This window comes from Pristiophorus japonicus, chromosome 16 (assembly GCF_044704955.1).
Source record: "Pristiophorus japonicus isolate sPriJap1 chromosome 16, sPriJap1.hap1, whole genome shotgun sequence".
NCBI lineage: Eukaryota > Metazoa > Chordata > Chondrichthyes > Pristiophoridae > Pristiophorus > Pristiophorus japonicus.
This window is the reverse complement of record NC_091992.1, coordinates 73,995,577-74,021,784: the sequence shown is the minus strand read 5'-3', so window position 1 is coordinate 74,021,784 and position 26,208 is coordinate 73,995,577. Positions and strand designations below refer to the sequence as shown.

Here is a 26,208-nt window from a genome sequence, read left to right as displayed (position 1 = left end):
CTAGCGAGGGATATCAAGGGCAACAGTAAAGGTTTTTACAAATATATTACAAGAATGAGGGTGGCTAAGAGTAATGTGGGTCGCTTAAAGACTCACTTAAAGCTCTACCAACTGAGCTATCTAGGCTCATCAAATAAAACTCCAAGTTTTTCTTTTTAACTCCTGACATCAATAGTAGGGAAAATGCTAGAATCGATTATCGAGGGTGTGGTAACAGGCCACTTAGAAAATAATGATAGGATTGGTCAGAGTCAGCATGGATTTATGAAAGGGAAATCATGTTGAGATTTTTGAGGTTATAACTAGCAGAATAGATAAGGGGGATGTGGTGTATTTGGATTTTCAGAAGGCAGTCGATAAAGTGCCACATAAAAGGATTATTAAACAAAATTAGGGCTCATGGGATTGGGGGCAATATACCAGCATAGATTGAGGATTGGTCAACGGAGAGAAAACAGAGAGCAGGAATAAACAGGTCACTTTCGGGTTGGCAGACTGTAACTAGCAGGGTGCCACAGGGATCAGTGCTGGGGCCTCAATTATACACAATCTATATCAATGATTTAGATGAGGGGACCAAATGTAATACAGGTACAGCGTCATGAATCCAGAAGCCTCAGGACCAAGGCCGTTCCGGATTCTGTTTATTTCGGAACGTCTTTCCGACCCCAAATCCTGAAACGCCTGGGCCAAGGTGTTGATTTCTGGATTCTTTTACCTCAATCTGGTTCAGCAAAATTACCGAAACGAATACCGTTTGTGCTTTAAACAAAGCAAGCTTTTATTTAAAAAGCAAATCCCGATCGGGGACCTTATCAGACAGAAGGAATGTAACTCTGATAGAACGCACCCACTTCCTACGGACAAAGTGACATTACATTGTAAAGGGACAACGGTTATACATTTTCGGCAAAAGATAACAAGATAGGGCTAGAGTGACATCCTAGTTCTTTTGATCCCTCTTTCCCTTTGTCCACTCATAAGTCGACCCAAGTATAGTCTGATTTTAAACAAAGACCTTCTGTTAATGTTTCAGGTTAATAACATGATTTAATAAGACCTTGAGGTTTTTCTGCAAGCTGTGGGTTTTGTTTCAATATGTGTTAGTGTTGTAACATTTCGCAGTCTCGAGTCTGAGATGTCATGGCTATTCCTCCATGAATTCTTTGTTAGCTTATACTGTCCCTATACAATTCCCACGTTCTCAACTTCAATGTCTCTATACATTTTTAAACATTCACAAAGGTAGGTAGGTAGGTAGGTAGAGATGGTGGGGTGGGGGGGGGGGGGCATTTGCCCGAGGCAGAGGTCCGAGGCGGGGGTGAGGTCTCCTTGATAGCAAGTAAAACCCGAAGATTCAAAAGTTACACTGAATTCCCTTTTTACTCTCACTGGGCATATATTAAAAAAAAACTTCCAAGAGTGACATTCGGTTGTAAGTGCTGGGGGAGGTCCTTTCTCTCTCGTTTCGTACTCTTCAATTACCCTTCTGAAAGTTGTCATCCCAGTCCCCACCTCCCATCAATGCCAAGACCATCGAGGTCTGTGGCCTGCGCTAACACCTTCTGGGAATCTTACAGCCAACTCCTTCAACCCCAAATCTCCAACATGTCCAGTTCGTGAGCTGTGTCCCCACCTTGGCTCATGGTTTACTCCGTCCACTCCTCAAATCGTCCCACTGGAAGCTCTGAGCCGTATCTACAGAAACTCCCCATGTCCCTGAAGCGGTCAGCCTCCTAGCCTGCACATTCCTATAAAACTCCAAAGAGCAGCTCCCTCTAGGTTTGATACGCTTCATTCATATTCCCTTCTACAAACTCGCCACTCTCAGGTTCCACTCTGGTTTCCCCACCGTTACGGTCAGTAGCCCGAGCTGTCCCGGGCTCCGCCCTCAGACGGTGACCTCTGCGGTTCAGCACCCCGCCGTTAGCCTGTGACCTCCACAGTTCAGCACCCCACCGTTAGCCTCGGGTCCCTGGGATGCAGCAGTCTGACCTGGGAAGCCCAGGGTCCTGCCCTTTTGACTGCAGCGCTTTCCACCCCACCCTGGGGCTTTGACCTCCGTGACAGTGGCGCACTCAATGCCAGTGCCCGGAGTGAGCCCAAGCTCGGATTTCCCCCTCCCACAGGCGGGTCGGAGGGTATACAATCCCCTGGGCTCAAGGCCATTCTCCACTCCCTGGGGAAGCCGCATGCTGACGCTCCCTGGACCCCGTCCGAGATGGGGGCACAGTCGGCAGTGGTCCGAGGCAGGGGTTCCGGATTCCGGACGACCCCACCACAGATCAGTGTCCAGATTTGACACTGTCCCTGCATATCCAAGTTTGCTGATGATGCATTCCCACCTAGTTTTGTAAGTTGTGAGGAGGCTTCAAGGGAATATAGACAGGTTAAATGAGTAGGCAAGAACATAAGAAATAGGAGCAGTAGGCCACCTGGTCCCTCGAGCCTGCTCCGCCGTTTAATACGATCATGGATCAGCTCCACTTTCCTGCCCGCTCCCCATAACCCTTTACTCCCTTAAATCGCTCAAAATTCTGTCCATCCCCGCCTAAATATATTCAATGACCCAGCCTCCACTACTCTCTGGGGTAGAGAATTCCATAGATTTACAACCCTCCGAGAAGAAATTTCTCCTCATCAGTTTTAAATGGGCGGCCCCTTATTCCAAGACTACGTCCCCTAGTTTTAGTTTCCTCTATGAGTGGAAATATCCTCTCTGCATCCACCTTGTCGATCCCCCTCATTATCTTATAGGTTTCGATAAGATCACCTCTCATTCTTCTGAACTTCAATGAGTATAGGCCCAACCTACCTTCACAAGTCAACCCACTCATCTCCAGAATCAACCTAGTGGACCTTCTCTGAACAGCCTCCAATGCAAGTATATCCCTCCTTAAATACAGAGACCAAAACTGTATGCAGTACTCTAGGTGTGGCCTCACCAATACCCTGTACAGTTGTAGCAGGACTTCTCTGCTTTTATACCCTATCCCCCTTGCAATAAAGGCCAACATTCCATTTGCCTGCCTGATTACTTGCTGTACCTGCATACTAACTTTTTGTGTTTCAAGCACAAGGACCCCAAGTCCCTCTGTACTGCAGCACTTTGCAATTTAAATGGAGAAAAATTGCAATTTGTTTTTCTATTTTTTTCTGCCAATGTGGATAACCTCACACTTTCCCACATTATACTCCATCTGCCAAATTTTTGCCCACTCACTTAGCCTGTCTATCCATTTGCAGATTTTGTGTCCTCCTCACAATTTGCTTTCCCACCCATCCTTGTATCATCAGCAAACTTGGCTACATTACACTCGGTCCCTTCATCCAAGTCATTGATATAGATTGTAAATAATTGAGGACCCAGCACTGATCCCTGCGGCACCCCATTAGTCACTGTTTGCCAACCGGAGAATGACCCATTTATCCCGACTCTCTGTTTTCTGTTAGTTAGCCAATTCTCTATCCATGCTAATATATTACTCCCAACCCTTTGAGCTTTTATCTTGTGCAGTAACCTTTTATGTGGCACCTTATCAAATGCCTTCTGGAAATCCAAATACATACACCACATCCACTGGTTCCCCCTTATCCACCCTGCTCGTTACATGCTCAAAGAACACCAGCAAATTTGTCACAGGGTAAAGAGGAGATTTATGAGGATGTTGCCGGGAGTGGAGAATCTTAGCTACGAGGACATATTGAATAGGCTGAATTAGTTTTCCTTGGAACAGAGGAGGCTGTGGGGAGACCTCATGTAGCTGTATAAATGATGAGGGGCCTAGATATAGTGGATAGAAAAGGCCTATTTCCCTTAGCAGAGGGGTCAACAATTTAAAGTAATTGTTAGAAGGTTTAAGAGGGGATTTGAGGGGACATTTCTTCACCCAGAGGGTGGTGGGGGTCTGGAACTCACTGCCTGAAAGGGTGGTAGAGGCAGAAACCCTCACCACATTTGAAAAGTACTTGGATGTGCACCTGAAGTGCTATAACCTGCAGGGCTACGGACCTAGAGCTGGGAAGTGGGATTAGGCTGGATAGCCTCTTGTTGGCCAGCATGGACACGATGGGCCGAAATGGCCTCCTTCCGTGCTGTAAACTTGTATGATTCTAAGTTTCTTCACTCAGCGGGTGGTGAAACTTTGGAATTCTGTACCCCAGTGGACTGTGGAGGCTCAGTCGTTGAGAATATTCAAGACAGATTTTTGGATATTAAGGGAATCGAGGGATTATGGGAATAGTGCAGTTGAGGTAGAAGATCAGCCACGATCTTATTGAATGGCGGAGCAGGCTCAAGGCCGACTTCTGCTTCTATTTCTTATGTTCGTAAGACAACAGGGGATATTGTAATTGGAAATCAGGAAACGGCAGACTTCCGAAATATTTACTTTGCATCGGTCTTCACAGTAGAGGAACAGGATAAAGTACCAGAATCTTAACTAGATTCCAATACAAGTGCTTTTTTAAATTGGTGATGGACAAACTAATGTTCAAGATAGACAATTATCCACCCCATCGTATTAAAGGAAATAGTTAAGGAAATTGTTGGTGATCTTCGAAAACTCTCAATTGTCCCCTTGGTTTGGAAAACTGCCAATGTCACTCCATTATTTAAGAATAGTAGTAAATAAACTGGGAAATTACAGGTCTGAGTCTAATCTCAGTTGTGGGGAAGTTATTAGAATACTGTATGTTATTACATGGAGGTGGTACTCAGCAAGATAATGGGACTAAAAGGCAGATAAATCCTCTGGACCCAATGGCTTGCATCCTAGGGTCTTGAGAAGTAGCGGCAGGGATAGTGGATGTATTGGTTGTAATTTACAAAAATTCCCTGGATTCTGGGGAGGTCCCAGCAGATTGGAAAACTGCAAATGTAACTCCCCTATTTAAAAAAGGAGGCAGACAAAAAGCAGGAAACTATAGACCAGTTAGCCTAATGTGTGTTTGGGAAAATGTTGGAGTCCATTATTAAAGAAGCAGTAGCAGGACATTTGGAAAAGTAAAATTCAGTCAGGCAGACACAAATTTGCTGGAGTTCTTTGAAGATGTAACAAACAGGATGGATAAAGGGGAACCAGTGGATGTGGTGTATTTGGACTTCCAAATGGCATTTGACAAGGTGCCACATAAAAGGTTACTGCACAAGATAAAAGTTCACAGGGTTGGGGGCAATATATTAGCATGGATAGAGGATTGGCTAACTAACAGAAAACAGAGAGTCGGGATAAATGGTTCATTCTCTGGTTGGCAACCAGTAACTAGTGGGGTGCCGCAGGGATCAGTGCTGGGACCCCAACTATTTACAATCTATATTAACGACTTGGAAGAAGGGACTGAGTGTAACTTAGCCAAGTTTGCTAATGATACAAAGATGGGAGGAAAAGCAATTTGTGAGGAGGACACAAAAAACCTGCAAAAGGACATAAAAAGGCCAAGTGAGTGGGCAAAAATTTGGCAGATGGAGTATAATGTTGGAAAGTGTGAGGTCATGCACTTTGGCAGAAAATAAATCAAAGAGCAAATCAAATGGAGAAAGATGGCAAAGTGCTGCAGTACAGTGGGACCTGGGGGTACTTGTTCATGAAATACAAAAGGATAGTATGCAGGGACAGCAAGTGATCAGGAAGGCCAATGGTATCTTGGCCTTTATTGCAAAGGGGATGGAGTATAAAAGCAGGGCAGTCTTGCTACAACTATACAAGATATTGGTGAGGCCACACCTGGAATACTGCGTGCAGTTTTGGTTTCCATATTTACGAAAGGATATATTGCTTTGCAGGCAGTTCAGAGAAGGTTCACTAGGTTGATTCCGGGGATGAGGGGGTCGACTTATGAGGAAAGGTTGTGTAGGCTGAGCCTCTACTCACTGGAATTCAGATGAGAAGTGATCTTATCAAAACGTATAAGATTATGAATGGGCTTGACAGGGTGGATGCAGAGAGGATGTTTCCACTGATGGGGGAGACTAGAACTAGAGGGCATGATCTTAGAATAAGGGGTCGCCCATTTAAAACAGATGAGGAGAAATGTCTTCTCTCGGAGGGTTGTTAATCTGTGGAATTTGCTGCCTCAGAGAGCTGTGGAAGCTGGGACATTGAATATATTTAAGACAGAAATAGCCATGATCTTATTAAATGGCAGAGCAGACTCGAGGGGCTGTATGGCCTACTCCTGATCCTATTTCTTATGTTCTTATTAACGAGAGCGTGAATGAGTATTTGGACAAAATGAACTGATCAGGAGAAAGCCAGCATTGATTTGTAATGGGAAAGTCAGATCTAATGAACCAAGTTGAATTTTTTGAGGAGGTAACCAACAGGGTAGATAAGAGTGTGATGTTATTTAATGGCCTTCTCCTGTTCCTACGTGAGTGTTTGATGGGACTGTGCAGAGGGAGTTTTATTATTTGACCCTGAGCGGAACTCTCGACCACATAACTGCCCAATCACCAAGATTTCCACCTCCATAACATCACCTGTCTCCACCCCTGCCTCAGCTCATACTTTGCTGAATCCCCCAATCATGCCTTTGTTACCTTGAGACTTGACTATTCCAATGCTTTCCTGGTCGATCTCCCATAAACCTCAGCTCATCCAAAACTTGGCTACCCGTATCGTAACTCACACATAGTCCTGCTCACCCCTGTGCTCGCTGACCTACATTGACTCCCGGTCCAGCAACCTCACCCCTCCCTATCTCGAATCTCCTCCAGCCCACCCTACTACCACCTCCCCCCCACCCCCTGCCCAGAGATATCTGCGCTCCTGCACAGCCCTGATTGTAATCACCCCACCATTGGCTGGCGGCCGTGCCTTTAGCTGCCTAGGCCCAAAGCTCTGGAATTCCCTCCCTAAACCTTACTGCCACTCATCAAAACATAATAAATAGGAACAGGAGTAGGCCATATGGCTCATTGAACCTGCTCCACCATACAAGATCATGACTGATCTCCAACCTCAATTCCACATTCCCAACAATCCCCATATCTCTTGATTCCCTTAGTGCCCAAAAATCTAATCGATTTCAATCTTGAATATACTCATCGACTGAGCATCCACAGCCCTTTGACGGTAGATTATTTCAAAGAGTCACGATCCCGAGTGAAGAAATTTCTCCTCATCTCAGTCCTAAATGGCCAATTGAGACCATGACCCCTAGCTGTAGACTCTCCAGCCAGGTTGAACAGCCTCTCTGCAACTGCCCTGTGAAGTCCTCCAAGAATTTTATACTTTTCTATACCTCTCTCCTCCTTTAAGGCACTCCTTCAACCAACCTCTTGACCAAACTATTGTCCTAATATCTCCTTATGTGGCTTGATGTCAAATTATGTTTGATAACGCTCCTGTGAAGCACCTTGGGACATTTTACTACACTAAAAGGTGCTATATAAATGCAAGTTGATGTTGTATCTAACTCGTGCTGCACCTGCCCTGGGAGTGTTTGATGGGACAGTGTAGAGGGAGCTTTATTCTGTATCTAACCAGTGCTGTACCTACCCTGACAACACTGGAGGACACTGGGTGCCTGAAGTGAAAAAAAAAGTCTTCCATTCCCTCCAACATGAACATTCCAGCAGGGTCACTGGATAATGATGAGCAAAACATTAACACGGTCAATTAAAAATGCTTGGCATCAGAGGGAGACACATTGCTCCCCTTGCCACTTCTTACCATGGGTGCAGACATACTGTGAGGGATTGACTGACTCCTGTAAGTACTTCCAGCCCCTTCTGCAGCCTTTGCCTCAGCTGAAAAGAAATAGCAAGGAGTTACCACACATGTGCCAATGGTGCAACTTCCAAAGAGTACAGCAACTGCTTCCTACAGCAACACCCAGACACCTACAACATTCCCCCATCACAGAGTCCAAATAATCTTCACCCACCCCTCAATATTCTCCCTACCTCTCCCGAGGGCATTGACTCCAGTCAGGATATGGTTCCACAGGCACAGGGAGCCCGCCTCCTCACACAGACAGCAGTAAAGGCCACTCTTCCTATGTCAAGACCCATATAGTGAGCGTACCTGGCTGGTATTCCCTGTCCCTAGGGGACATAGTTTCAGAATAAGGGGTTGCTCATTTAAAAATCAGAAATGAGGAGGAATTTCTTCTCCGAGGGTCGTGAATCTTTGGAATTCTCTACCCCAGAGAGCTGTGGAAGCTGGGTCATTGAATATATTTAAAGCAGAGATAGACTGATTTTTGAACTATAAAGGGAGTCGAGGGTTATGGGAAGTGGGCAGGGAAGTGGAGTTGAGGCCACAATCTTATTGAATGGCGGAGCAGACTCGAAGGGCCAAATGGCCCACTCCTGCTCCTATTTCTTGTGTTCTTATGTCCCTAACCCCAGGAGGCGGATTGTAGTCTCCCTGCCGAGATTTTCTAACTCCACACAGAACAGGGATCAAACCTGGGATTTTCTGCTTTGTACGGTAGGTGCCAGCGGTGGCTCAGTGGGTAGCACACTTGACTCGGAGCCAGAAGGTTGTGGGTTCCCAATCCAGGGACTTGAGCATGTAATCTAGGCCGACACTCCAGTGCAGTGCTGAGGGAGCGCTGCACTGTCTGAGGTGCCATCTTTCAGATAAGACGTTAAAGTGAGGCCCCGTCTGCTCTGTTGCGGGTGTACATGATGCCATGACACTATCCAACAAAGAGCAAGGGGAGCCCTCCCTGGCATCCTGGCCATTATTTAACCCTCAATCAACATCACTAAGAGAGCGATCATCTGGTCATTTATCTCATAACTGTTGATGGGATCTTGTGGTGTGAAAATTGGCTGGCATGTTTCCTACATTACAACAGTGCCTGCTCTTAGTTGTCTAGCATCCTCCATTCAACAGAGGGCCCTGTGCTGGACCCAGGGTGGAATGGGCTCCAGGAGTGCGTTCATTCAGTTCGCAGCCCCACCTTAACATTTGAGAATCACAAGGGCTTACTGACCTGCTGGAGTCCGTGGGAGTAGTGCATCAGCTCCTGGAAGAGTCATGGGTCCTGGGTAAGGTGGCGGAGGCATATAGTTCATTGTACCGTCCATGGGAGGAGGTCCTGGGTAAAATCCAACTGTGGGGATGAGAGCAATGGGTGTAAGCAATGTGTCAAACAGATACAAAAGGACACAAACCTCAGGATTGATCCCTGGTCTCAGCTGGAGTGGCAATAGAGAGAATTGGCCTCAGTACCTTGGGGCTATTGGTTACTACGTCTGACCGCTAGCCAGCGGCTCCTGCTGGGCTTTGTACACGTAGACCCATCGAATCAGGGACATGGTCAGCAGCGGCTGTGATGCACCCCATGGTCCAATACCCTGATGCTCGACAATTAAGCTCACAAAAGAATGGCCGGTTCATGAGGAAAACCAGCCCCCATGAATCTGTAACCCAACAAGAAAAAGGAGGGGGGAAGAGAACAAAAAAAAACTAAAACTAAAACTAAAACAATTGGTGGAGACCAAGAATTTTCACTGTCACGGATACTTTGGCCAAGTGACCATTCTCTGTGGAGAATGTTGGTCGGCTATTCAACTATGGTGGGCCGAGCCCAGTTTTGTCCACACACGTGGATTGAGGAGTTAGCTAATAATTACTGGTGGGAATCTGGCCGACTTCCACTCTCTTCCCAAGGGACCAGAGGCCTGTTGTACAAATTAATGGGGAGGGGGAGAATGGGCAAAACTGTAAAGAAAGGCAACAACTTCCAGAGGCAAAATAACTCAGCGTAAACTAGGCCAGATGGGGGGGGGGGGTTGGGGAAAAGGGGGTTAAGTGAGGTGTTCCCGGTGTTTGCGGGTGGAGGGGAGAGGGGGGGCCGGTATTCATGCGATGGGGGTTGGTGGTTGCTGTTGGGACATCTTGGGAGAGATAAGGGCTAATAATCGAATTTCCTTCTATCTTAGAGCAGCAGGCTTTCCAATATGAAGATAGCAGCAGGGGGCCAGAGTGGAGAGCATGGCTTACCTACTGCCAAGTACTATGTGCAAGGAAACAAGTGACAGTAGTGATTTAAACCATGGGTGATTAAAGCATAACTTTTGTGGCTAGTACAATAAATATACGCAGAGGGATCCATTAACTATAGTTTAGAGGGGATGTGTAGGAAGATAAGCTGTTAAATAAAATTAATCCTCAAAAAGATTCAGGATATGTCAGCAAGTCTTGTTTGAGGGAGGTATTTTACTCTATGCAAATAGATTGTTTTCAAAGGATTCAGGAACAGATAAGTCGTGGGCAATTATCTGTGACATGTACCTTTGATGTAAGCAAACTAAGGCATAAAAAAAAGAGCACGGTTTTCAATAGTTATTTGGAGAGCTCAATAGATGGAGAAACCGAAGGCCACTCGATGTACAGTATAGATCAATCACCTGTGCTGACTAAGCTCATGGTCTACAGGATTGTAGTGATACCTGCCCTCCTGTATGGCTCAGAGACGTGGACCAAATGCAGTAGACACCTTAAATCGCTGGAGAAATACCAACGAATTCTCCGCTATATCCTGAAAATCTCCTGGGAGGACAGACGCACCAACGTTAGCGTCCTCAACCAGGCCAACATCTCCAGCATCGAAACACTGACCACACTCGACCAGCTCTGCTGGGCGGGCCACATTGTTCGCATGCCTGACATGAGACTTCCAAAGCAAGCGCTCTACTCGGAACTCCTACACGGCAAGCGAACCCCAGGTGGGCAGAGGAAACATTTCAAGGACACCCTCAAAGCCTCCCTGATAAAATGCAACATCCCCACCGACACCTGGGAGTCCCTGGCCAAAGACCGCCCAAAGTGGAGGAAGAGCAGCCGGGAGGGCGCTGAGCACCTCGAGTCTCGTCGCCGAGAGCATGCAGAAACCAAACGCAATCAGCAGAAAGAGCATGCGGCAAAACTGTCCCACCCAACCTTTCCCTCAACCACTGTCTGTCCCACCTGTGACAGAGACTGTAATTCCCGTATTGGTTGGACTGTAGTCACCTGAGAACACATTTTGAGAGTGGAAGCAAGTCTTCCTCGATTTCGAGGGACTGCCGATGATGATGATGATGATGATGATGGATATGAATAATGTTGGTTCCATATACAGCACCATCAGGTGTCTCGTGCTAACTCGAAGCGTGTTGTGGACTAGAGAAGGATGGGTGAATAAGAGTTGAACCAGTAGCTGCACCAGCGGAAGTGCCAGAGCCTGACGTGAAGCACACAGAGTCTCCCCTGGCCGGTGACAGATAGATTATCAGCACAACACAACCTTCCTAAAGGAGGCTGTGAACTCACCTGGAGGCAGGGGTGGGTAAGCAAAGATTGCAGCCTGTGGTGGGGGGTACACGGGGGCCCCCATAGGCGGTACCATTCCACAGGCACTGTTTGGCACACAGGTGTAGCCGTAAACTCCTGCTGGGACTTCACCCCGAGAGGCTGGGAGAGAATAGAGAGGGTTTAGTAAACACATGCACCCCTCAATTAGACTGAAGGTCGATTCGGAACATAATGTGGTAAGGGACTGCACAAACACAGCACCAAGGCATAGGAATTCCATCACCAGACCTCACAATAACCACCTCCCCTACAGACACCTTCAAATCTTTCAAAAAGGTCAGGACAATGTAACATTGTGAAATAGTCCAGCTTTAATTTATCTGATCACGAGGCAGTGTCACCCAGTGACAGACCTGTACTGTACCCCAGTGTTATACAGTGACAGACCTGTATCCACCAGTACTGTACCCCAGTGTTATACAGTGACAGACCTGTACCCACCCATACTGTACCCCAAGATGAGATCTTGAGTTGCCCCTTATTTCATTTGGTTGTAACCCAAGGGTGGGAGGCAGTACAATATTCACTGGTCAATTGTTGGGGTAAGAGGGGATCGAAAGCGTCCATCACTAATGATCAATGTAAAGTGCACTCTCAGCTGATAAAGTCGGTCCTTGAGTGTCCATGAAATGGGCCATATCATTAACAGCCGACTAGGAATGGATCAGTTGGCCCCAGACTAATGTCTCAGACCAGCAAATCTGACCACATTGCTCAACGGAGGAGCCGGTTTATGGCCTTGGCTCCCAGCACACAGACCACTGTGCCGGACAGGGCAGAACCTCCTGGCTCGTCAGCAACCTTGAACTAAAATCTATAAATCCCCTTTTTTTCCCCCAATGCCCCCGCTATAAAATGAACCAGATCATAGACTTTGAGCCCAAACTGCCTCCTAGTGCAGTGATCCCAGGGGATAATTCCCTCAAGAACAAACTTGCATTTCTATAGCGCCTTTCACAACCCCTGGATACCCCAACGCGTTTTACAGCCAATGAATTGTCATCATGGTGTAATGTAGGAAACACGGCAGCCAATTTGCACACAGCAAGGTCCCACAAACAGCAATGTGATAAATGATCAGATAATCTGTTTTAGTGATGTCGGTTAAGGAATAAATATTGGCCAGGACACCGGGGATAACTCCCCTGTTCTTTGAAATAGTGCCGTGGAATTATTTATGTTCACCCGAGAGGGTGGACGATGCCTCGGTTTAACGCCTCATCCGAAAGACGGCACCTCTGACTGGAGTGTCAGCCTAGATTATGGGCTCAAATCTTTGGAGTCGAACTTGAACCTACAACCTTCTGACGGGGTCAAGAGTGCTGCCACTGAGCCACAGTTAACACATTAAAAGGAACTGTGAGCTGAAGTATAAAGGGTAGTCCTTCCCCACGGTTTGCATCACCAAGCATCTGGACTGATGCCCCTCCCTCCCAACAGGAACCATTGCCCAGCAAAAAAAGTCAGCAGCTATAGGAATAAGGGGACAAAATATGAAGGCGGAAAGGCATGGTGAAGGGAGAGTGAGGCTGGACTGTAATGTTTAAAAGAGGTGGCTACAGAAATAATGCACGCATTGATTATAATCTACCAAAATTCCCTGGATTCTGGAGAAGTCCCAGCAGACTGGCAAACACAAATGTAACACCCCTATTTAAAGAAAGGAGGGAGACAGAAAGCAGGAAACTATAGACCAGTTATCCTAACATCGGTCATTGGGAAAATGCTGAAGTCCATCATTAAGGAAGTAGTAGCAGGCCATTTTGAGAATCATAATGCAGTCAGGCAGAGTCAGCATGGTTTTATGACAGGGAAATCATGTTTGACAAATTTGCTCGAGTTCTTTAAGGATGTAACAAGCAGGGTGGATAAAGGGGAACCAGTAGATGGCGTGTATTTGGATTTCCAGAAGGCATTCGATAAAGTGCATAAAAGGTTACTGCACAAGATATGAGCTCACAGGGTTGGGGGTAATATATTAGCGTGGACAGAGGATTGGCTAACTAACAGAAAGCCAGGATAAATGGGTCATTTTCAGGTTGGCAAACTAACTCGTGGGGTGCCACAGGGATCAGTGCTGGGGCCTCAACTATTTACAATCTAATTTAATGACTTGGATGAAGGGATAGAGTGTAATGTAGCCAAATTTGCTGATGATACAAGGATAGGTGGGAAAGCAAGTTGTGAGGAGGACGCAAAGAATCTACAAAGGGATATAGATAGGCTCAGTGAGTGGGCAAACATTTGGCAGATGCAGTATAATGTGGGAAAATGTGAGGTTATCCACTGTGGTAGAAAACATAAAAAAGCTAATTATTATTTAAATGGAGAGATATTACAAAATGCTGCAGTACAGAGGGATCTGAGGGTCCTTGCACATGAAACAGAAAAAGTTAGTAAGCAGGTACAGCAAGTAATTAGGAAGGCAAATAGAATGTTAGCCTTTATTGCAAGGGGGATGGAGTATAAAAGTAGGGAAGTCCTGCTTATTTAAGAAGGGATATACTTGCATTGGAGGCTGTTCAGAGAAGCTTCACGAGGTTGATGCCCGAGATGAAGGGGTTGTCATATGAAGAAAGGTTGAGCAAGTTGGACCGATGCTCATTGGAGTTTAGAAGACTTAGAGGTGATTTTATTGAAACATACAAGATTCTGAGGGGTCTTGACAGGGTAGATGCAGAGAGGATGTTTCCCCTCTTGGGGGAATCTAGAACTACGGGGTATAGTTTCAGAATAAGGGGCCTCCCATTTAAAAACAGAAATGAGGAGGAATTTCTTCTCTCAGGAGGGTCATGAATTTTTGGAATTCTCTACCTCAGGTCTGTGGAGGCTGCGTCAGTGAGTATATTTAAGGTGGAGATAGATTTTTGAAAGATAAGGGAGTCAAGGGTTATGGGGAGCAGGTGGGGAAGTGGAGTTGAGGCCAGGATCAGATCAGCCATGATCGTATTGAATGGCGGAGCAGGCTCGAGGGGCCAAATGGCCTACTTCTACTCCTGCTCCTTATATGGTCATGAGGGACAGAGTGGAACCCTGCAGAGTGAGTGAATGAAGCCATACCCTGCGATGCTGTCCGTAACATCAGTTGTCCAAATTCAATGGCTCCTCCGTTGTTGAAGGTAAGTTTAAATGTGGCAGAACCTTCCCATCCCCCTGTGGGAGAGAAAGTGGGTTAGAATGGAGTGGAAAAACAGGAATTCATTGCAGCCACTCGGATTCCCTCAGACTACAAATCCTGAGCAAACTCTCTGCCTTTTTAAACGTTTACTCTCTCCCGACCCAGAAAAGAAAAACATTTTAGGGGCAGGAAAGGCCAATGGTCTAACAAACCGATCGTTATTTCAGAGATAATCTCACCCCCACCATACCCCTCAACTCCTCTCCAATTATCTGGATTCCATTTATACTGTCTGTTCAATGTCTCTCTAACTTATTACGTGACTCAATAAAAAGGTTCCCCCGACTTTGTTGGGATTTGAACCCACACCAAAGTTTTGACAATTCTCTTCAATTTTAGCCTCTGACAACAGGATGAGACTGAATCCCGACTAGAACTCTCACCCAATAATAGCGAGTGGTTACGGTTGTGTATACACACACTTCCTTCCACTGCTGCACACTATTCGCCGAGGGATTTACCGGCCAATGAGCTGTGTGACAGGCCACAATGTGAACACTCCACGGCCACAGCCATCTATACACCAGCTGATAGCCCCAGACAGAGGGGGGGGTTTGACGGGCTCCCGCGGCCCATACGATGAGGTTGGGACCACCCACACCCAAGGATCCTGCAGGATGTCAACCCAGAATTCCGAGCCGGAGCTCGGGACTCCACTCGCCGAGATTGTCTGGAGCAGGGATCGAACCCTGCAACTTCTGACTCAGAGGTAGGAAATCTTCACTACCCACCACAGAGCCAAAGGCTCACTCCTCTAAACAGGGAGGTAACCAACAGCGAGATCAGTAACAAATCGCAGAGGCTTTGCCCCCCATTCGCCAGGATACTTCTGCAGCAATTGCTCAACTACTCCATCAGCTCTGCCTTTGATGCCCTGGTCCCCAGCAAAATCCACACTCCACCCACCCCCCCCATCCACACTCCCTGAAGTCCAAGAGGTGCACAGAGTAGAGCAAGGCCCGATAGCACATCATGTGGTCTAGCCAGGTGGCACAACTGGCTCAGATGAACCACATCAAGAGTATTCAAGCCTCACTGTCAACTGCACTCAATGTTCCAGGTTCATCCTGCAGAGGACCAAAACTCTCCTTAAAATCGCTCCCCTACCCCTCACCTCCAGCAACAATTGTGAGGAACTCGTGGATGTCTTTGTCACCGAGGATGAGACCATCCATTCAGCTGCTTCCTGCCAAGCCAACCCTCCCTCACACACAAAGCTTTCCATTGCCCCAGCTCTGAACTGCCAACTTTCTCTCCAGTCTCCCCTCTGGTTCTCTCCGAGCTCATTTTGCCCATCCAACACACTTCCTGCTCCCTTGAATCCATTCCCATTAAACTAGCTGGCATTAGAAATGACACCCTTTCCTCAGATTCTGTCTCCCTTTCAAAACTGCCATCATCCGCTCCTCAATAAATGTCGTTGAACAAGTGATCACCTCCCAAATCCATGCCCACCTTTCCCACAACTCTATGCTTGAACCATGGGCCACAGCTCACACTGCGACGTGCACGCGCACTAGGTCCGTGCAGCAGAGCAGGTCTCCAGTCGTCTTGGTTAACTCTTGCCACTGGATCAAGACCTAGCTCTGTCAAGCCCGTGTGGTGGCTGGTGTGCAACAGTCACCCCACGTTTAAAAAAAAAATCGACGCACAGGCATCTTCCACCCTTCAGTATGTAGTTCAGGACCTGGAATATTAGCTCCTTCATTGGAACATGTGAACTTATCCTTTTTTGGCATGGAAGCAAGTCATCCTCGCATCGAGGAACTGACTATGATGATATGATGATGCTTGAATCTCTCCAAAACAGGTTTATTCCCGTACCACAGCATCAGAACAGCCCTACACAATATCACAAATCAGATCCTATGTGACGGTGACCATGCCAAGCTATCCCTCCTCATCCTTCTTGACCTGTCTGCAGCCGTTGACATCGTGCACGGCACTAACCTCCAACACCTCTCCTCCATTGGCCAGCAGAGTGGACGTGCCCTCACCTGCTTCCATTCCTATTTATCCAGAGAATCTCCTGCAATGGCATCTCCTCTCGCTCCCACATTGTTACCTTTGGAATCCCCAAGAATCTATTCCCCCCCCCCCCCCCTCTCCTCCTCCTCACATGCTGCCCCTTGGTAACATCATCTAACGGCAGGTAGACAGGTTCCAGGTGTACGTTAATGACATCCAGCTCTACCTCACCAACTCTCGACCCCTCCACTGCCTCTGTGTGGTTAATCTGTTGGTCCGACAGCATATTAACTCAGCACTGGATCCAGAGAGCGCGCTAACCCAGCACTGGATGCAGAGAGCGTGTGCAGCATGCTAACCCAGCACTGGATCCAGAGAGTGCAGCATGCTAACCCAGCACTGGATCGAGAGAGTGCATCATGCCAACCCAGCACTGGATCCAGAGAGTGCAGCATGCTAACCCAGCACTGGATCCAGAGAGTGCAGCATGCCAACCCAGCACTGGATGCAGAGAGTGCAGCATGCTAACCCAGCACTGGATGCAGTTCCTCTCCCAATAAAGCAATGGAGATCAGCCGTTGATCAATACTCATTTCTCCCACTGCTTGTTGTAAATAAACGAGCTGAAGGATTTCAGAAATATATCCCATGATACACGCAGGAGGACTACTGGAATGTTCCCTTTACTCCTACATACCACTTGGCTCAGCAGTGATGGTTCCTTTGATGTAGTTTGCCCCGAGCACTGGCTGCTTGATCTCACAGCCCTTCATCAAATAAAATGGCATTGTGAAATTTTCCAGAGCCTCTCTGCTGTCTTTTGCCACAAAGGCTACCTGAAAAAAAAACAGATACAGAAGAGCACCGTGACATAGGATACAGGAAGGCCAACAAATTCATTCAGTTATATCAGTACAGGTCTGTTACTGCTGGGGGCAGAGCCACTGTATATGTATTACTGCTGGGTGTCCCTGTGCAACACTGGGGTGCAGTACTGGTGGGTACAGGTCTGTCACTGTATAACACTGGGGTACAGTACTGGTGGGTACAGGTATGTCACTGTATAACACTGGGGTACAGTACTGGTGGGTACAGGTCTGTCACTAACACTGGGGTACAGAATGGTTTCCCCCATCCCCACAACCAATCCTCAAGGTACAGGATGTTATTGCTGGGGAATAGGTTACCCAACGTTAGTATCAAGTACTCCCAGGGCAGGTACAGCACAGGTTAGATACAGAGTAAAGCTCCCTCTTCACTGTCCCATCAAACACCCCCAGGGCAGGTACAGCACGGGGTAGATACAGAGTAAAGCTCCCTCTGCACTGTTCCATCAAACACTCCCAAACTAGGGGCAGGTTTGTGTTGTAGGACACTTGCCCACCAGTGACTATGTTGGGACTGCCCAATCTGATTTGATACTGACCCCTTACAGCCAAAGGACAGGAGAGACACTCCCCATCAATCTGGGCTGGGTCTCAATCCTGGTACGCCAGGGAAAGGCTCTGGTCTATTGTACACTGACAGGTGACGTATTCGAAAATAAAAAGCCTGTGTGTTTATTTAATGTAGGAATGGAAAGGAGCGGAGCTCAGTATCTCACAGATGCAGGAGGTGGCGGTGTCACTTACTTGGTAAGGCATCAGGTAAACGGTTCCCTTCCTGGAGCCTTTGAAAGCCTCCAAGGCGTTGTCCACGTCACTGAACGACAGCTCCACGTGATCGTAAAACATCAGCACGCTGCGAGCACAGGAAATCAGAGGGGTAACATCACACTCACACAGGGGCACCTACCCCTCGGACAGCCCCATGGCCCGATCAGGCAGGACTGTCACTAATGAGGTTATTAGGGACGGCTTCACACACTCACTTCTCCACAACCTGATCCAGCCCGACCTCCCAGACAGGTGAGCGCCCACAGGCTATTTGACAGGAGGGCAATATAGCAGAGCCTGCTCTCCACACATGTACTTTCTGGCAGAGGTCACTGGATAACAATCAGGAATGACTGAGGGGTGTAGAGCAAGGGGGCAGATATAAGATTAAATGGAAGAGATTTGGGGCAGAGGGTTGTGAGGCTGTGGAATGTAGTACTGGAGTCAGTGACCAGGTCAACATTTCAGAATAGGTTAGATAGACAATTTAAGGAAAGGGGGATAAAGAGATAGGGGAACAGGGTGGCAGATGGGATTAGGACTACTGCTCACGTGGAGAATAAAGGATAGCACAGACTGGTTGGGCCGAACGGCTGGTTTTTTTAAATGGGGCACATTCTATATCAGAGTGCAACCGTGGCTCAGTGTGTGGCACACTTGCATTGGAGTCACAAGGGTTCCAGCCCCAATCCAGAGACTTGGAACACAGTAGGTACTGTCTTTCAGATCAAGGTCCGGTCTGCCCTCTTGGGGGGTGAGGGGGGAAAAATGTAAAAGTTCCCATGACACTATTTCGAAGAAGAGCAAGGGAGTTCTCCCCAGTGTTCTGACCAATATTTATCAACCAACTTCACTAAAACAGCTTATCTGATCGTATTTCATTGCTGTTTGAGAGAGTTTGCTGTGCACAAATTGGCTGCTGCATTTCTTACATTGCAACAGTGACTACACTCCAAAAGTACTTCATTGGCTGTGAAGTGCTTTGAGACGTCCGGTGGTCATGAAAGGTGCTATATAAAATGAAAGTCTTTCTTTTTACTTCATTGGCTGTAAAGTGCTTTGGGATGCTCAGAGGTCATGAAAGACGCTATATAAATGAAAGTTCTTTGTCTTTTCTTTAATTCAATGCAGGAAGAAGAGCAAGAGAACAAGCTAATTTAGCCACTGCCCAGCCCAGCCCCAGAGGACTATTATAGCACCCTTGGGAATCGAGCCAGGCACAAGCGCAGTGCTGCCCTCTACTGGGACCTTGAGGGAATTTTATGGTTTGACTTCTAAAGAAAAAGATTTGGATTTATATAGCGCCTTTCACGACCATTGGACGTCCCAAAGTGCTTTACAGCCAATGAAGTACTTTTGGAATGTAGTCACTGTTGTATTGTGGGAAATGGGCAGCCAATTTGTGCACAGCAAGCTCAAAAAAAATTGCATGGTGATAATGACCAGATAATCTGTTTTTGTGTTATGTTGATTGAGGGATAAATATTGGCCAGGACACCAGGGATAACTCCCCTGATCTTTTTCAAAATATAGTGCCATGGGATCTTTTACATCCACTGGAGAGCAGACGGGACCTCAGTTTAACGTCTCAACCGAAAGACCACACCTCTGCCGGTGCAGCACTCCCTCAGCACTGCACTGGAGTGTCAGCCTAGATTTATGTGCTCAAGTTCTTGGAGTGGGACTTGAACCCACAACCTTCTAATGCATTTGCTGGTAATGAAAATTGAGTCTACCCTTTAAATAACTATCAATGGTTGCACATCACAAGACACAGAAATGGGGTGGGGAAACAGACATCCTGTTTAAAATTAGGACACTTGATTTACGATTGAGAAACTTCAGCCTGTTGAAAAGCCTTCAGCTGTGTGGGGCTTTGGGGGGCGGTCAAGCTATTTGTAAGATGGTACAACTTATCAGCATTAACCAGTCTCCCAGCCAAGTCTATGCTGTGCAACTGGTTCAGGTAAATACTGTTGCTGCAGTGGACAAGTTGAAGACATTCAAAGTCTGTATTTAGTCATAATGGCACAGAAGGAGTCCATGCCAACTCTCTGGAGCAATGCAGTCAGTCCTATTGCCCCACTCTATCCCCGTAGCCCTGCAAGTTTATTTCCCTCAAGTGTCTATCCAATTTCCTTTTGAAATCATTGATAGTCTCCACTTCCACCACCCTCGTCGGCAGCGAGTTCCAGGTTATTACCACTTGCTGCGTAAAAAAGTTCCTCTTCACATCCCCCTGTATCACTTGCCCAAAACCTTAAATCTGTGTCCCCTAGTCGTTGCACCAACAGCTTTTCTTTCTCTATCTTATCTAACCCGGTCATAATTGTGCACACCTCTATCAAATCTCCCCTCAACCTCCTTCAAAAAAGGAGCATAACCCCAGCTTCGCCAACCTAACCTTGTGGCTAAAATCCCTCATCCCTGGAACCATTTTGGCAAATCTCCTCTGCACCCTCTCAAGGACCTTCATATCCTTCCTAAAGTCAGGTGGTCTAACCGGAGCTTGATAAAAGGTTCAGCATAACGTCCCTGCTTCCCATATGCTTTACTAATATATCTCTCTCTCTCTCTCTCTCTCTATGTCCTGCCACCTTCAAATATCGATGCACATGAACCCTCAGGTCCCTCTGTCCCTGCACACTCTTTAGAACTGTGCCATTAAGTCTATATTACCTCTCCCCTTCCCTTCTGCCAAAATGCATCACCTCACTTTCTCTCTTAAATTTCATCTGCCACTTGTCTGACCATTCTGCCAGCCTATCTATGTACTGTTCCAGTCAATTGGTATCATCCTCACTGTTTGCCACACCTCCAAGTTTGGTATCATCAGCAAATTTTACTCTGTATCCCAATATCCAAGTAATTTATATACATCAAAAAAGCAGGAGGTCAGAGCACTGACCCCTGGGGACCACTGTCCCCCACCCTCTGGTCTGAAACACAATCATTCACCATGACTCACTGTTTTTGGTCCTTAAACCAATTTCTTAACCAAGTTGACACAGACCCTCTTACTCCATTAGCCTCAATTTTGTTAACCAGCCTTTAATTTAGAAAAATATATACAAAATATTAAACTCCCTGGTGTGTGCATTTAGTTTTGGCCACTCGAGCTTGTTCCACCATTCAATTAGACCGTGGCTGATCGGTATCTCAACTCCATCTACCTGCCTCTGCTCCACATCCCTCTGTACCCTTACCGAACAAAAAAATATTGATCTCAAAAATGTCCACTGACCCAGCATTAATCACACTGCAAGGCACTGCTGCATAGAGCTTGGAGGAATGTAGAACAGAATAAAACTCAAGAATTTTCTTCAGCATTTCACTAAACTGAGCGGCTCCAAGCGAAGATAGAGACGGACGGTGGGTTCAAACCTGTCCCGAGTACCGGAAACCAAGCTACAGACTGTGGATGGAATTGGACAGATTTGAACCCACCGCCCATATGGATATTCCACAGCAAGCAGCATTACTCCCCGGGGGCCTGGATTGGCTCTCAGGCCAGCTTAAAGTGAACACGAGGGATACGAGATTAAATAAAGGTTATAGGGAGAGATGAGGTAAGCTGGAAAGGAGCATAAACATTGGCATGGACCTGTTTCTGCACTGTATATTCTATGTAATAATTATAATATAACTAATTATATAATGAATACATCGGAATAATCAGTATAACAACAACTTGTATTTATATAGCACCTTTAACGTAGTAAAACATCCCAAGGCACTTCGCAGGAGTATTACAAGATAAAAATTTGACACCGAGTCGCACAAGTAGAAATTAGCGCAGATAACCAAAAGCTTGTCCAAGAGGTAGGTTTTAAGGAGCGTCTTGAAGGAGGAACGAGGGGTAGAGAGGTTTAGGCAGGGAGCTCCAGAATAAAAACAGAAAATGCTGGAAATTTCAGCAGGTCAGGCAGCATCTGTGGAGAGGAAGCAGAGTTAACGTTTCAGGTCGATGACCCTTAGTCAGAACTTCCAGAGCTTGGGGCCCAGGCAACAGAAAGCACGGCCACTGATGGTTGAGTGACTATAATCAGAGATGCTCAGGAGGGTAGAATTAGAGCAGCGCAGACATCTCGAGGGGTTGTGGTGCTGGAGGAGAATACAGAGATAGGGAGGGGCGAGGCCATGGAGGGATTTGAAAACAAGGATGAGAATTTTGAAATTGAGGCGTTGCTGAACCGGAAGCTAATATTAGGTCAGCAAGCACAGGGGTGATGGGAGAGTATAAATATTATTAATATGTATAATTGAATATAATTTAATGAAACAGAAAAACAAGGCTTATGACAAAAGTAAGGTTCAGAATACAGTAGAGAATTAAGCTGAATATGGAAAGTGCAGAGGAGATCTTAAAAAGGGAGTAAGAGGGGCAAAGAGAGAGTACGAGAATAGATTAGTGGTTAAAAGGAATCTAAAAGTCTTTTATAAACATATAAATAGTTAAAAGGTTATTCAAAAAGGGCAGGTGGGACTAAAAAGGAGATCTTCTTGTGGAGGCAGAGGGCACAGCGGAGGTACTAAATGAGTACTTTGCACCTGTCTTCACCAGAGAAGAGGATGCTGCCAGTGTACCTGTGCCAGAGGAGACAGGAGCAATATCTGCCACGATAACAATAAAGAGGGCTGGGATTTTGCGATCAGCAGCCTTCGCCATTCACCTCACCAACAGCTTCCCACAAAGTTTTTGCGGGCTTGTGAGTGAAGACTTGCTCTAATCAGACGTCTGATTCAGCACGGCAGCTTTTACAGGGCATCTGTGAGCTGGTCAAGCAAAAGTGAGGCTCTTTAACCAATCAGATTGAAGAATCCTCACATTCACAGAGTTCAGAGTTCAAAGTAGGAAGTATAAATTAGATTTAAATCATGTACAGAAACTGGAATAAAGATTTGGAAAGACAAGATGGAATTAAGAGGGAGATATAAAAGAGAGACAGAAATGTAAAAAAAAATTAATTATTTTTTAAAATCTCCAATGCTAATTAACTTGAGGGAATCAGACACCAGATCTGTAAAATTAAATTTTCAGGGCCAGAGAAGTCATTTTGGCAGTAATTATCAATTACCACACTATTAAAAATTCACTTACACCTGAATTCACCAGCCCTAACTTTTTTATGGCATCTTTAGTGGGGAACTAGTGGCCAAGTACCCCAAGTTCATGCCACTGAATGTCCTTCAATGCCAAGTCTGTCAGTCACAGTGCACCCTGTGGAAGAGCAGAATCTCTTATGTCAGCAACTTCTGGATTTCTGCATTTAAATGTGCATGTCCGATTTACTCCAGCATAATGGCGAGCTAGATTAGCCTCACCATTATTAATGCATAATCCAGGCCAAGATACTTAAAAGGCTGGCAGTACTCAAAAGTAGAAAAGTCACCCAGTCCAGATGGGAGGCATCCTCGGTTTCTGTGGGAAGCAAGTGCAGAAATTGCAGAGGCTCTGGCCACAATCTTCCAATCCTCAAATATGGGGGTGGTACCAGAGGACTGGAGAATTGCAAATGTTACAATCCTATTCCAGAAAGGGAGAGGGGTAAACCCAGCATCATAATCATCATCATAGGCTCTCAGAATCAAGGAAGACTTGCTTCCACTCTTAGCATGAGTTTTTAGGTGGCTGAACAGGCCAATACGAGAACCACAGTCTCGGTCACAGGTCGGACAGATAGTCATTGAAGGAAAGAATGGGCAGGGAGCCTGGTTTGCCGCACGCTCCTTCTGCTGCCTGCGACTACAGGCTAGTCAGCAGAATTAGAGACAATAATACGGTTCTAAATTAATTGGCATTTGTAAAGGCATGGGCTAATAAATGAAAGTCAGCACGGATTTGATAAGTTCTACCACAGAATAGACTTGTTAGCAAAATGAAAGCCCATGGGATTAAAGGGACATTGGCTTTGTAGATATGAAATTGGCTAAGGGACAGAAAACAGGAAGAGATATATCTAGGGGTGTATGCACACAAATCTTTGAAGGTGGCAGGGCAAGTTGAGAAGGCTGTTAAAAAGCATATGGGATCCTTGGATTTATTAATAGAGGAATAGAGTACAAAAACAAGGAAGTTATCCTAAACCTTTATAAATCATCCAGCTGGGAGCATTGTGGCCAGTTCAGGACACCACATTTTAGGAAGGACAAGGGCTTGGAGAGGGCAAGAGGAGATTTACCAGAATGGTACTAGGGATGAGGGACTTCAGTTACGTGGATAGACTGGGGTCGTTCTCCTTGCAGCAGAGAAGGTCGAGAGATTTGATTATAGGTGGTGTTCAAAATCACAAATGGTTGCAATAAGAGTAACGGAGGAGAAATGGTGGCAGGAGGGCACAGGTTTAAGATGATTGGCAAAAGACTCAGGAGGATGAAACATTATAAAAAAAACACAGCAAGTTGTTGTGAGCGGGAACACAATGTCAGAAAGGGCAGTGGGAGCAGATTCAATAGTAACTCTCAAAAGGGAACTGGATAAATACTGGAAGGGGAAAATATGCAGGGTTATGGCGAAAGAGCCAGGGAGTGGGATAAATGGAATCGCTGCAGCAAAGGGCAAGCATGGGCTCGATGGGCTGAATGGCCTCATTCTGTGCTGCATTATACATTGTCACTGATAAATATAATTAACAGCAATAAATATAAATAAACAAATAAAGCTAATACATATAAAAGTAATCTAAATAGCAAACATAATGAATAAATAGAAATGATTGACAGACAGGCCGGCCGGCCGGCCGGCCGGCCGGCCGGGCCTAGGTGACTGGCTGCAGCCTGAGGCCGGGCCCGAGCCCGGACCCGGGCCCAGCCCGAGGCCCAGACTCGGCAAGCCCTCTCTCTCTCCCCGCCACTCCCCGGTACCTGTGGTTGCCAGGCACCCCCGGCCTGTTGAGCGCCATCTCTCCGGCCGACTGATGGCGAGCAGCGTCTGCAAAGCGGCTTTACAGCGCCCCGCCCCTTTTAAAGGGACAGCCGCCTCGACACGCCTTAAAGATGCCGCTGGTCCCGCTCCTTAAAGGGACACCGACTGGCCCCGGCCCCAGCTCACTGGCCGCAGCAATGGAAGAAAGACATATAAACCAGAGAAATGCTGGAAATCTCAGCGGGTCAGGCAGCATCTGTGGAGAGAGAAACACAGAGTTAACGTTTCGGGTCGGTGACCCTTGTCAGAACGTTGTGACGAAGTGTCATCGACCCGAAACGTTAACTCTTTCTCCACAGATGCTGCCTGACCCGTTGAGATTTCCAGCATTTTCTGTTTTTATTTTAGATTCCAGCATCCGCAAAATGTTGCTTTTGCATTGAAAAACTTGGATTTATATAGCGCCTTTCGCGATCACTGGACGTCTCAAATCGCTTTACAGCCAATTAAATACTTTTGGAGTGTAGTCACTGTTGTAATGTGGGAAACGCGCCAACCAATTTGCACACACAAGGAAGCTCCCACAAACAGCAATGTAATAATGACCAGATAATCTGTTTTAGTGATGTTGATTGAGGGATAAATATTGGCCAGGACACCGGGGATAACTCCCCTGCTCTTCTTCGAAATAGTGTCGTGGGATCTTTTACATCCACCTGAGAGAGCAGACGGGGCCTCGGTTTAACGGCTCATCCGAAAGATGGCTCCTCCGACAGTGCAGCACTTCCTCAGCATTGCACTGGAGTGTCAGCCTGGATTATTGTGCTCAAGCTCCTGGAGTGGGCCTTGAATCCACAACCTTCTGACTCCGAGGTGAGAGTGCCACCCACTGAGCCACGGCTGACACTTGCCCCACACCGCAACACTGCTCACATTCACCGTAAAGGAACCACAACCCTTCGATGGCCAAATATAAAATGTATAAAAGTCTCAAGGGGGTCATCATCAAGTTTACACCTTGAGAAGCAACAAGAGTTAAAAGGCTTAGCTGTTTTGACATTTTATGCTCATCAAAAAGAGATATTAGTGATGACGAAGTGGAGTTTCAAATCCAGGTATCTAGTGTTCCATCAAACACTCCCAGGGCAGGTACAGCACATGGTTAGATACGGAGTAAAGCTCCCTCTACACTGTCCCATCAAACACTCCCAGGGCAGATACAGCACG

At 46.5% G+C, this 26,208-nt stretch overlaps 1 protein-coding gene across 2 annotated transcripts in view; it reads right to left on the bottom strand.

The window, feature by feature from the left end:
- The window catches only part of LOC139226585 (WW domain-binding protein 2-like), a 38,418-nt gene extending 13,353 nt beyond the window's left edge, over window positions 1-25,065 (bottom strand). Inside the window, exons 1-7 of one of the 2 annotated variants that reach the window (XM_070857435.1) lie at window positions 24,981-25,065; window positions 18,093-18,201; window positions 17,159-17,297; window positions 14,376-14,468; window positions 11,274-11,414; window positions 8,950-9,069; window positions 7,677-7,753 (exon numbers count right to left, since the gene is read on the bottom strand). In XM_070857435.1, the coding sequence (XP_070713536.1) occupies window positions 7,677-7,753; window positions 8,950-9,069; window positions 11,274-11,414; window positions 14,376-14,468; window positions 17,159-17,297; window positions 18,093-18,201; window positions 24,981-25,018 (717 nt within the window). In that variant the 5' untranslated portion in view covers window positions 25,019-25,065. Of the gene's footprint in view, window positions 1-7,676; window positions 7,754-8,949; window positions 9,070-11,273; window positions 11,415-14,375; window positions 14,469-17,158; window positions 17,298-18,092; window positions 18,202-21,824; window positions 22,023-24,980 lie in introns of those variants that run through there. The other variant, XM_070857436.1, reaches the window with a different exon arrangement.
- Between the last annotated feature and the right edge of the window lie 1,143 nt (window positions 25,066-26,208).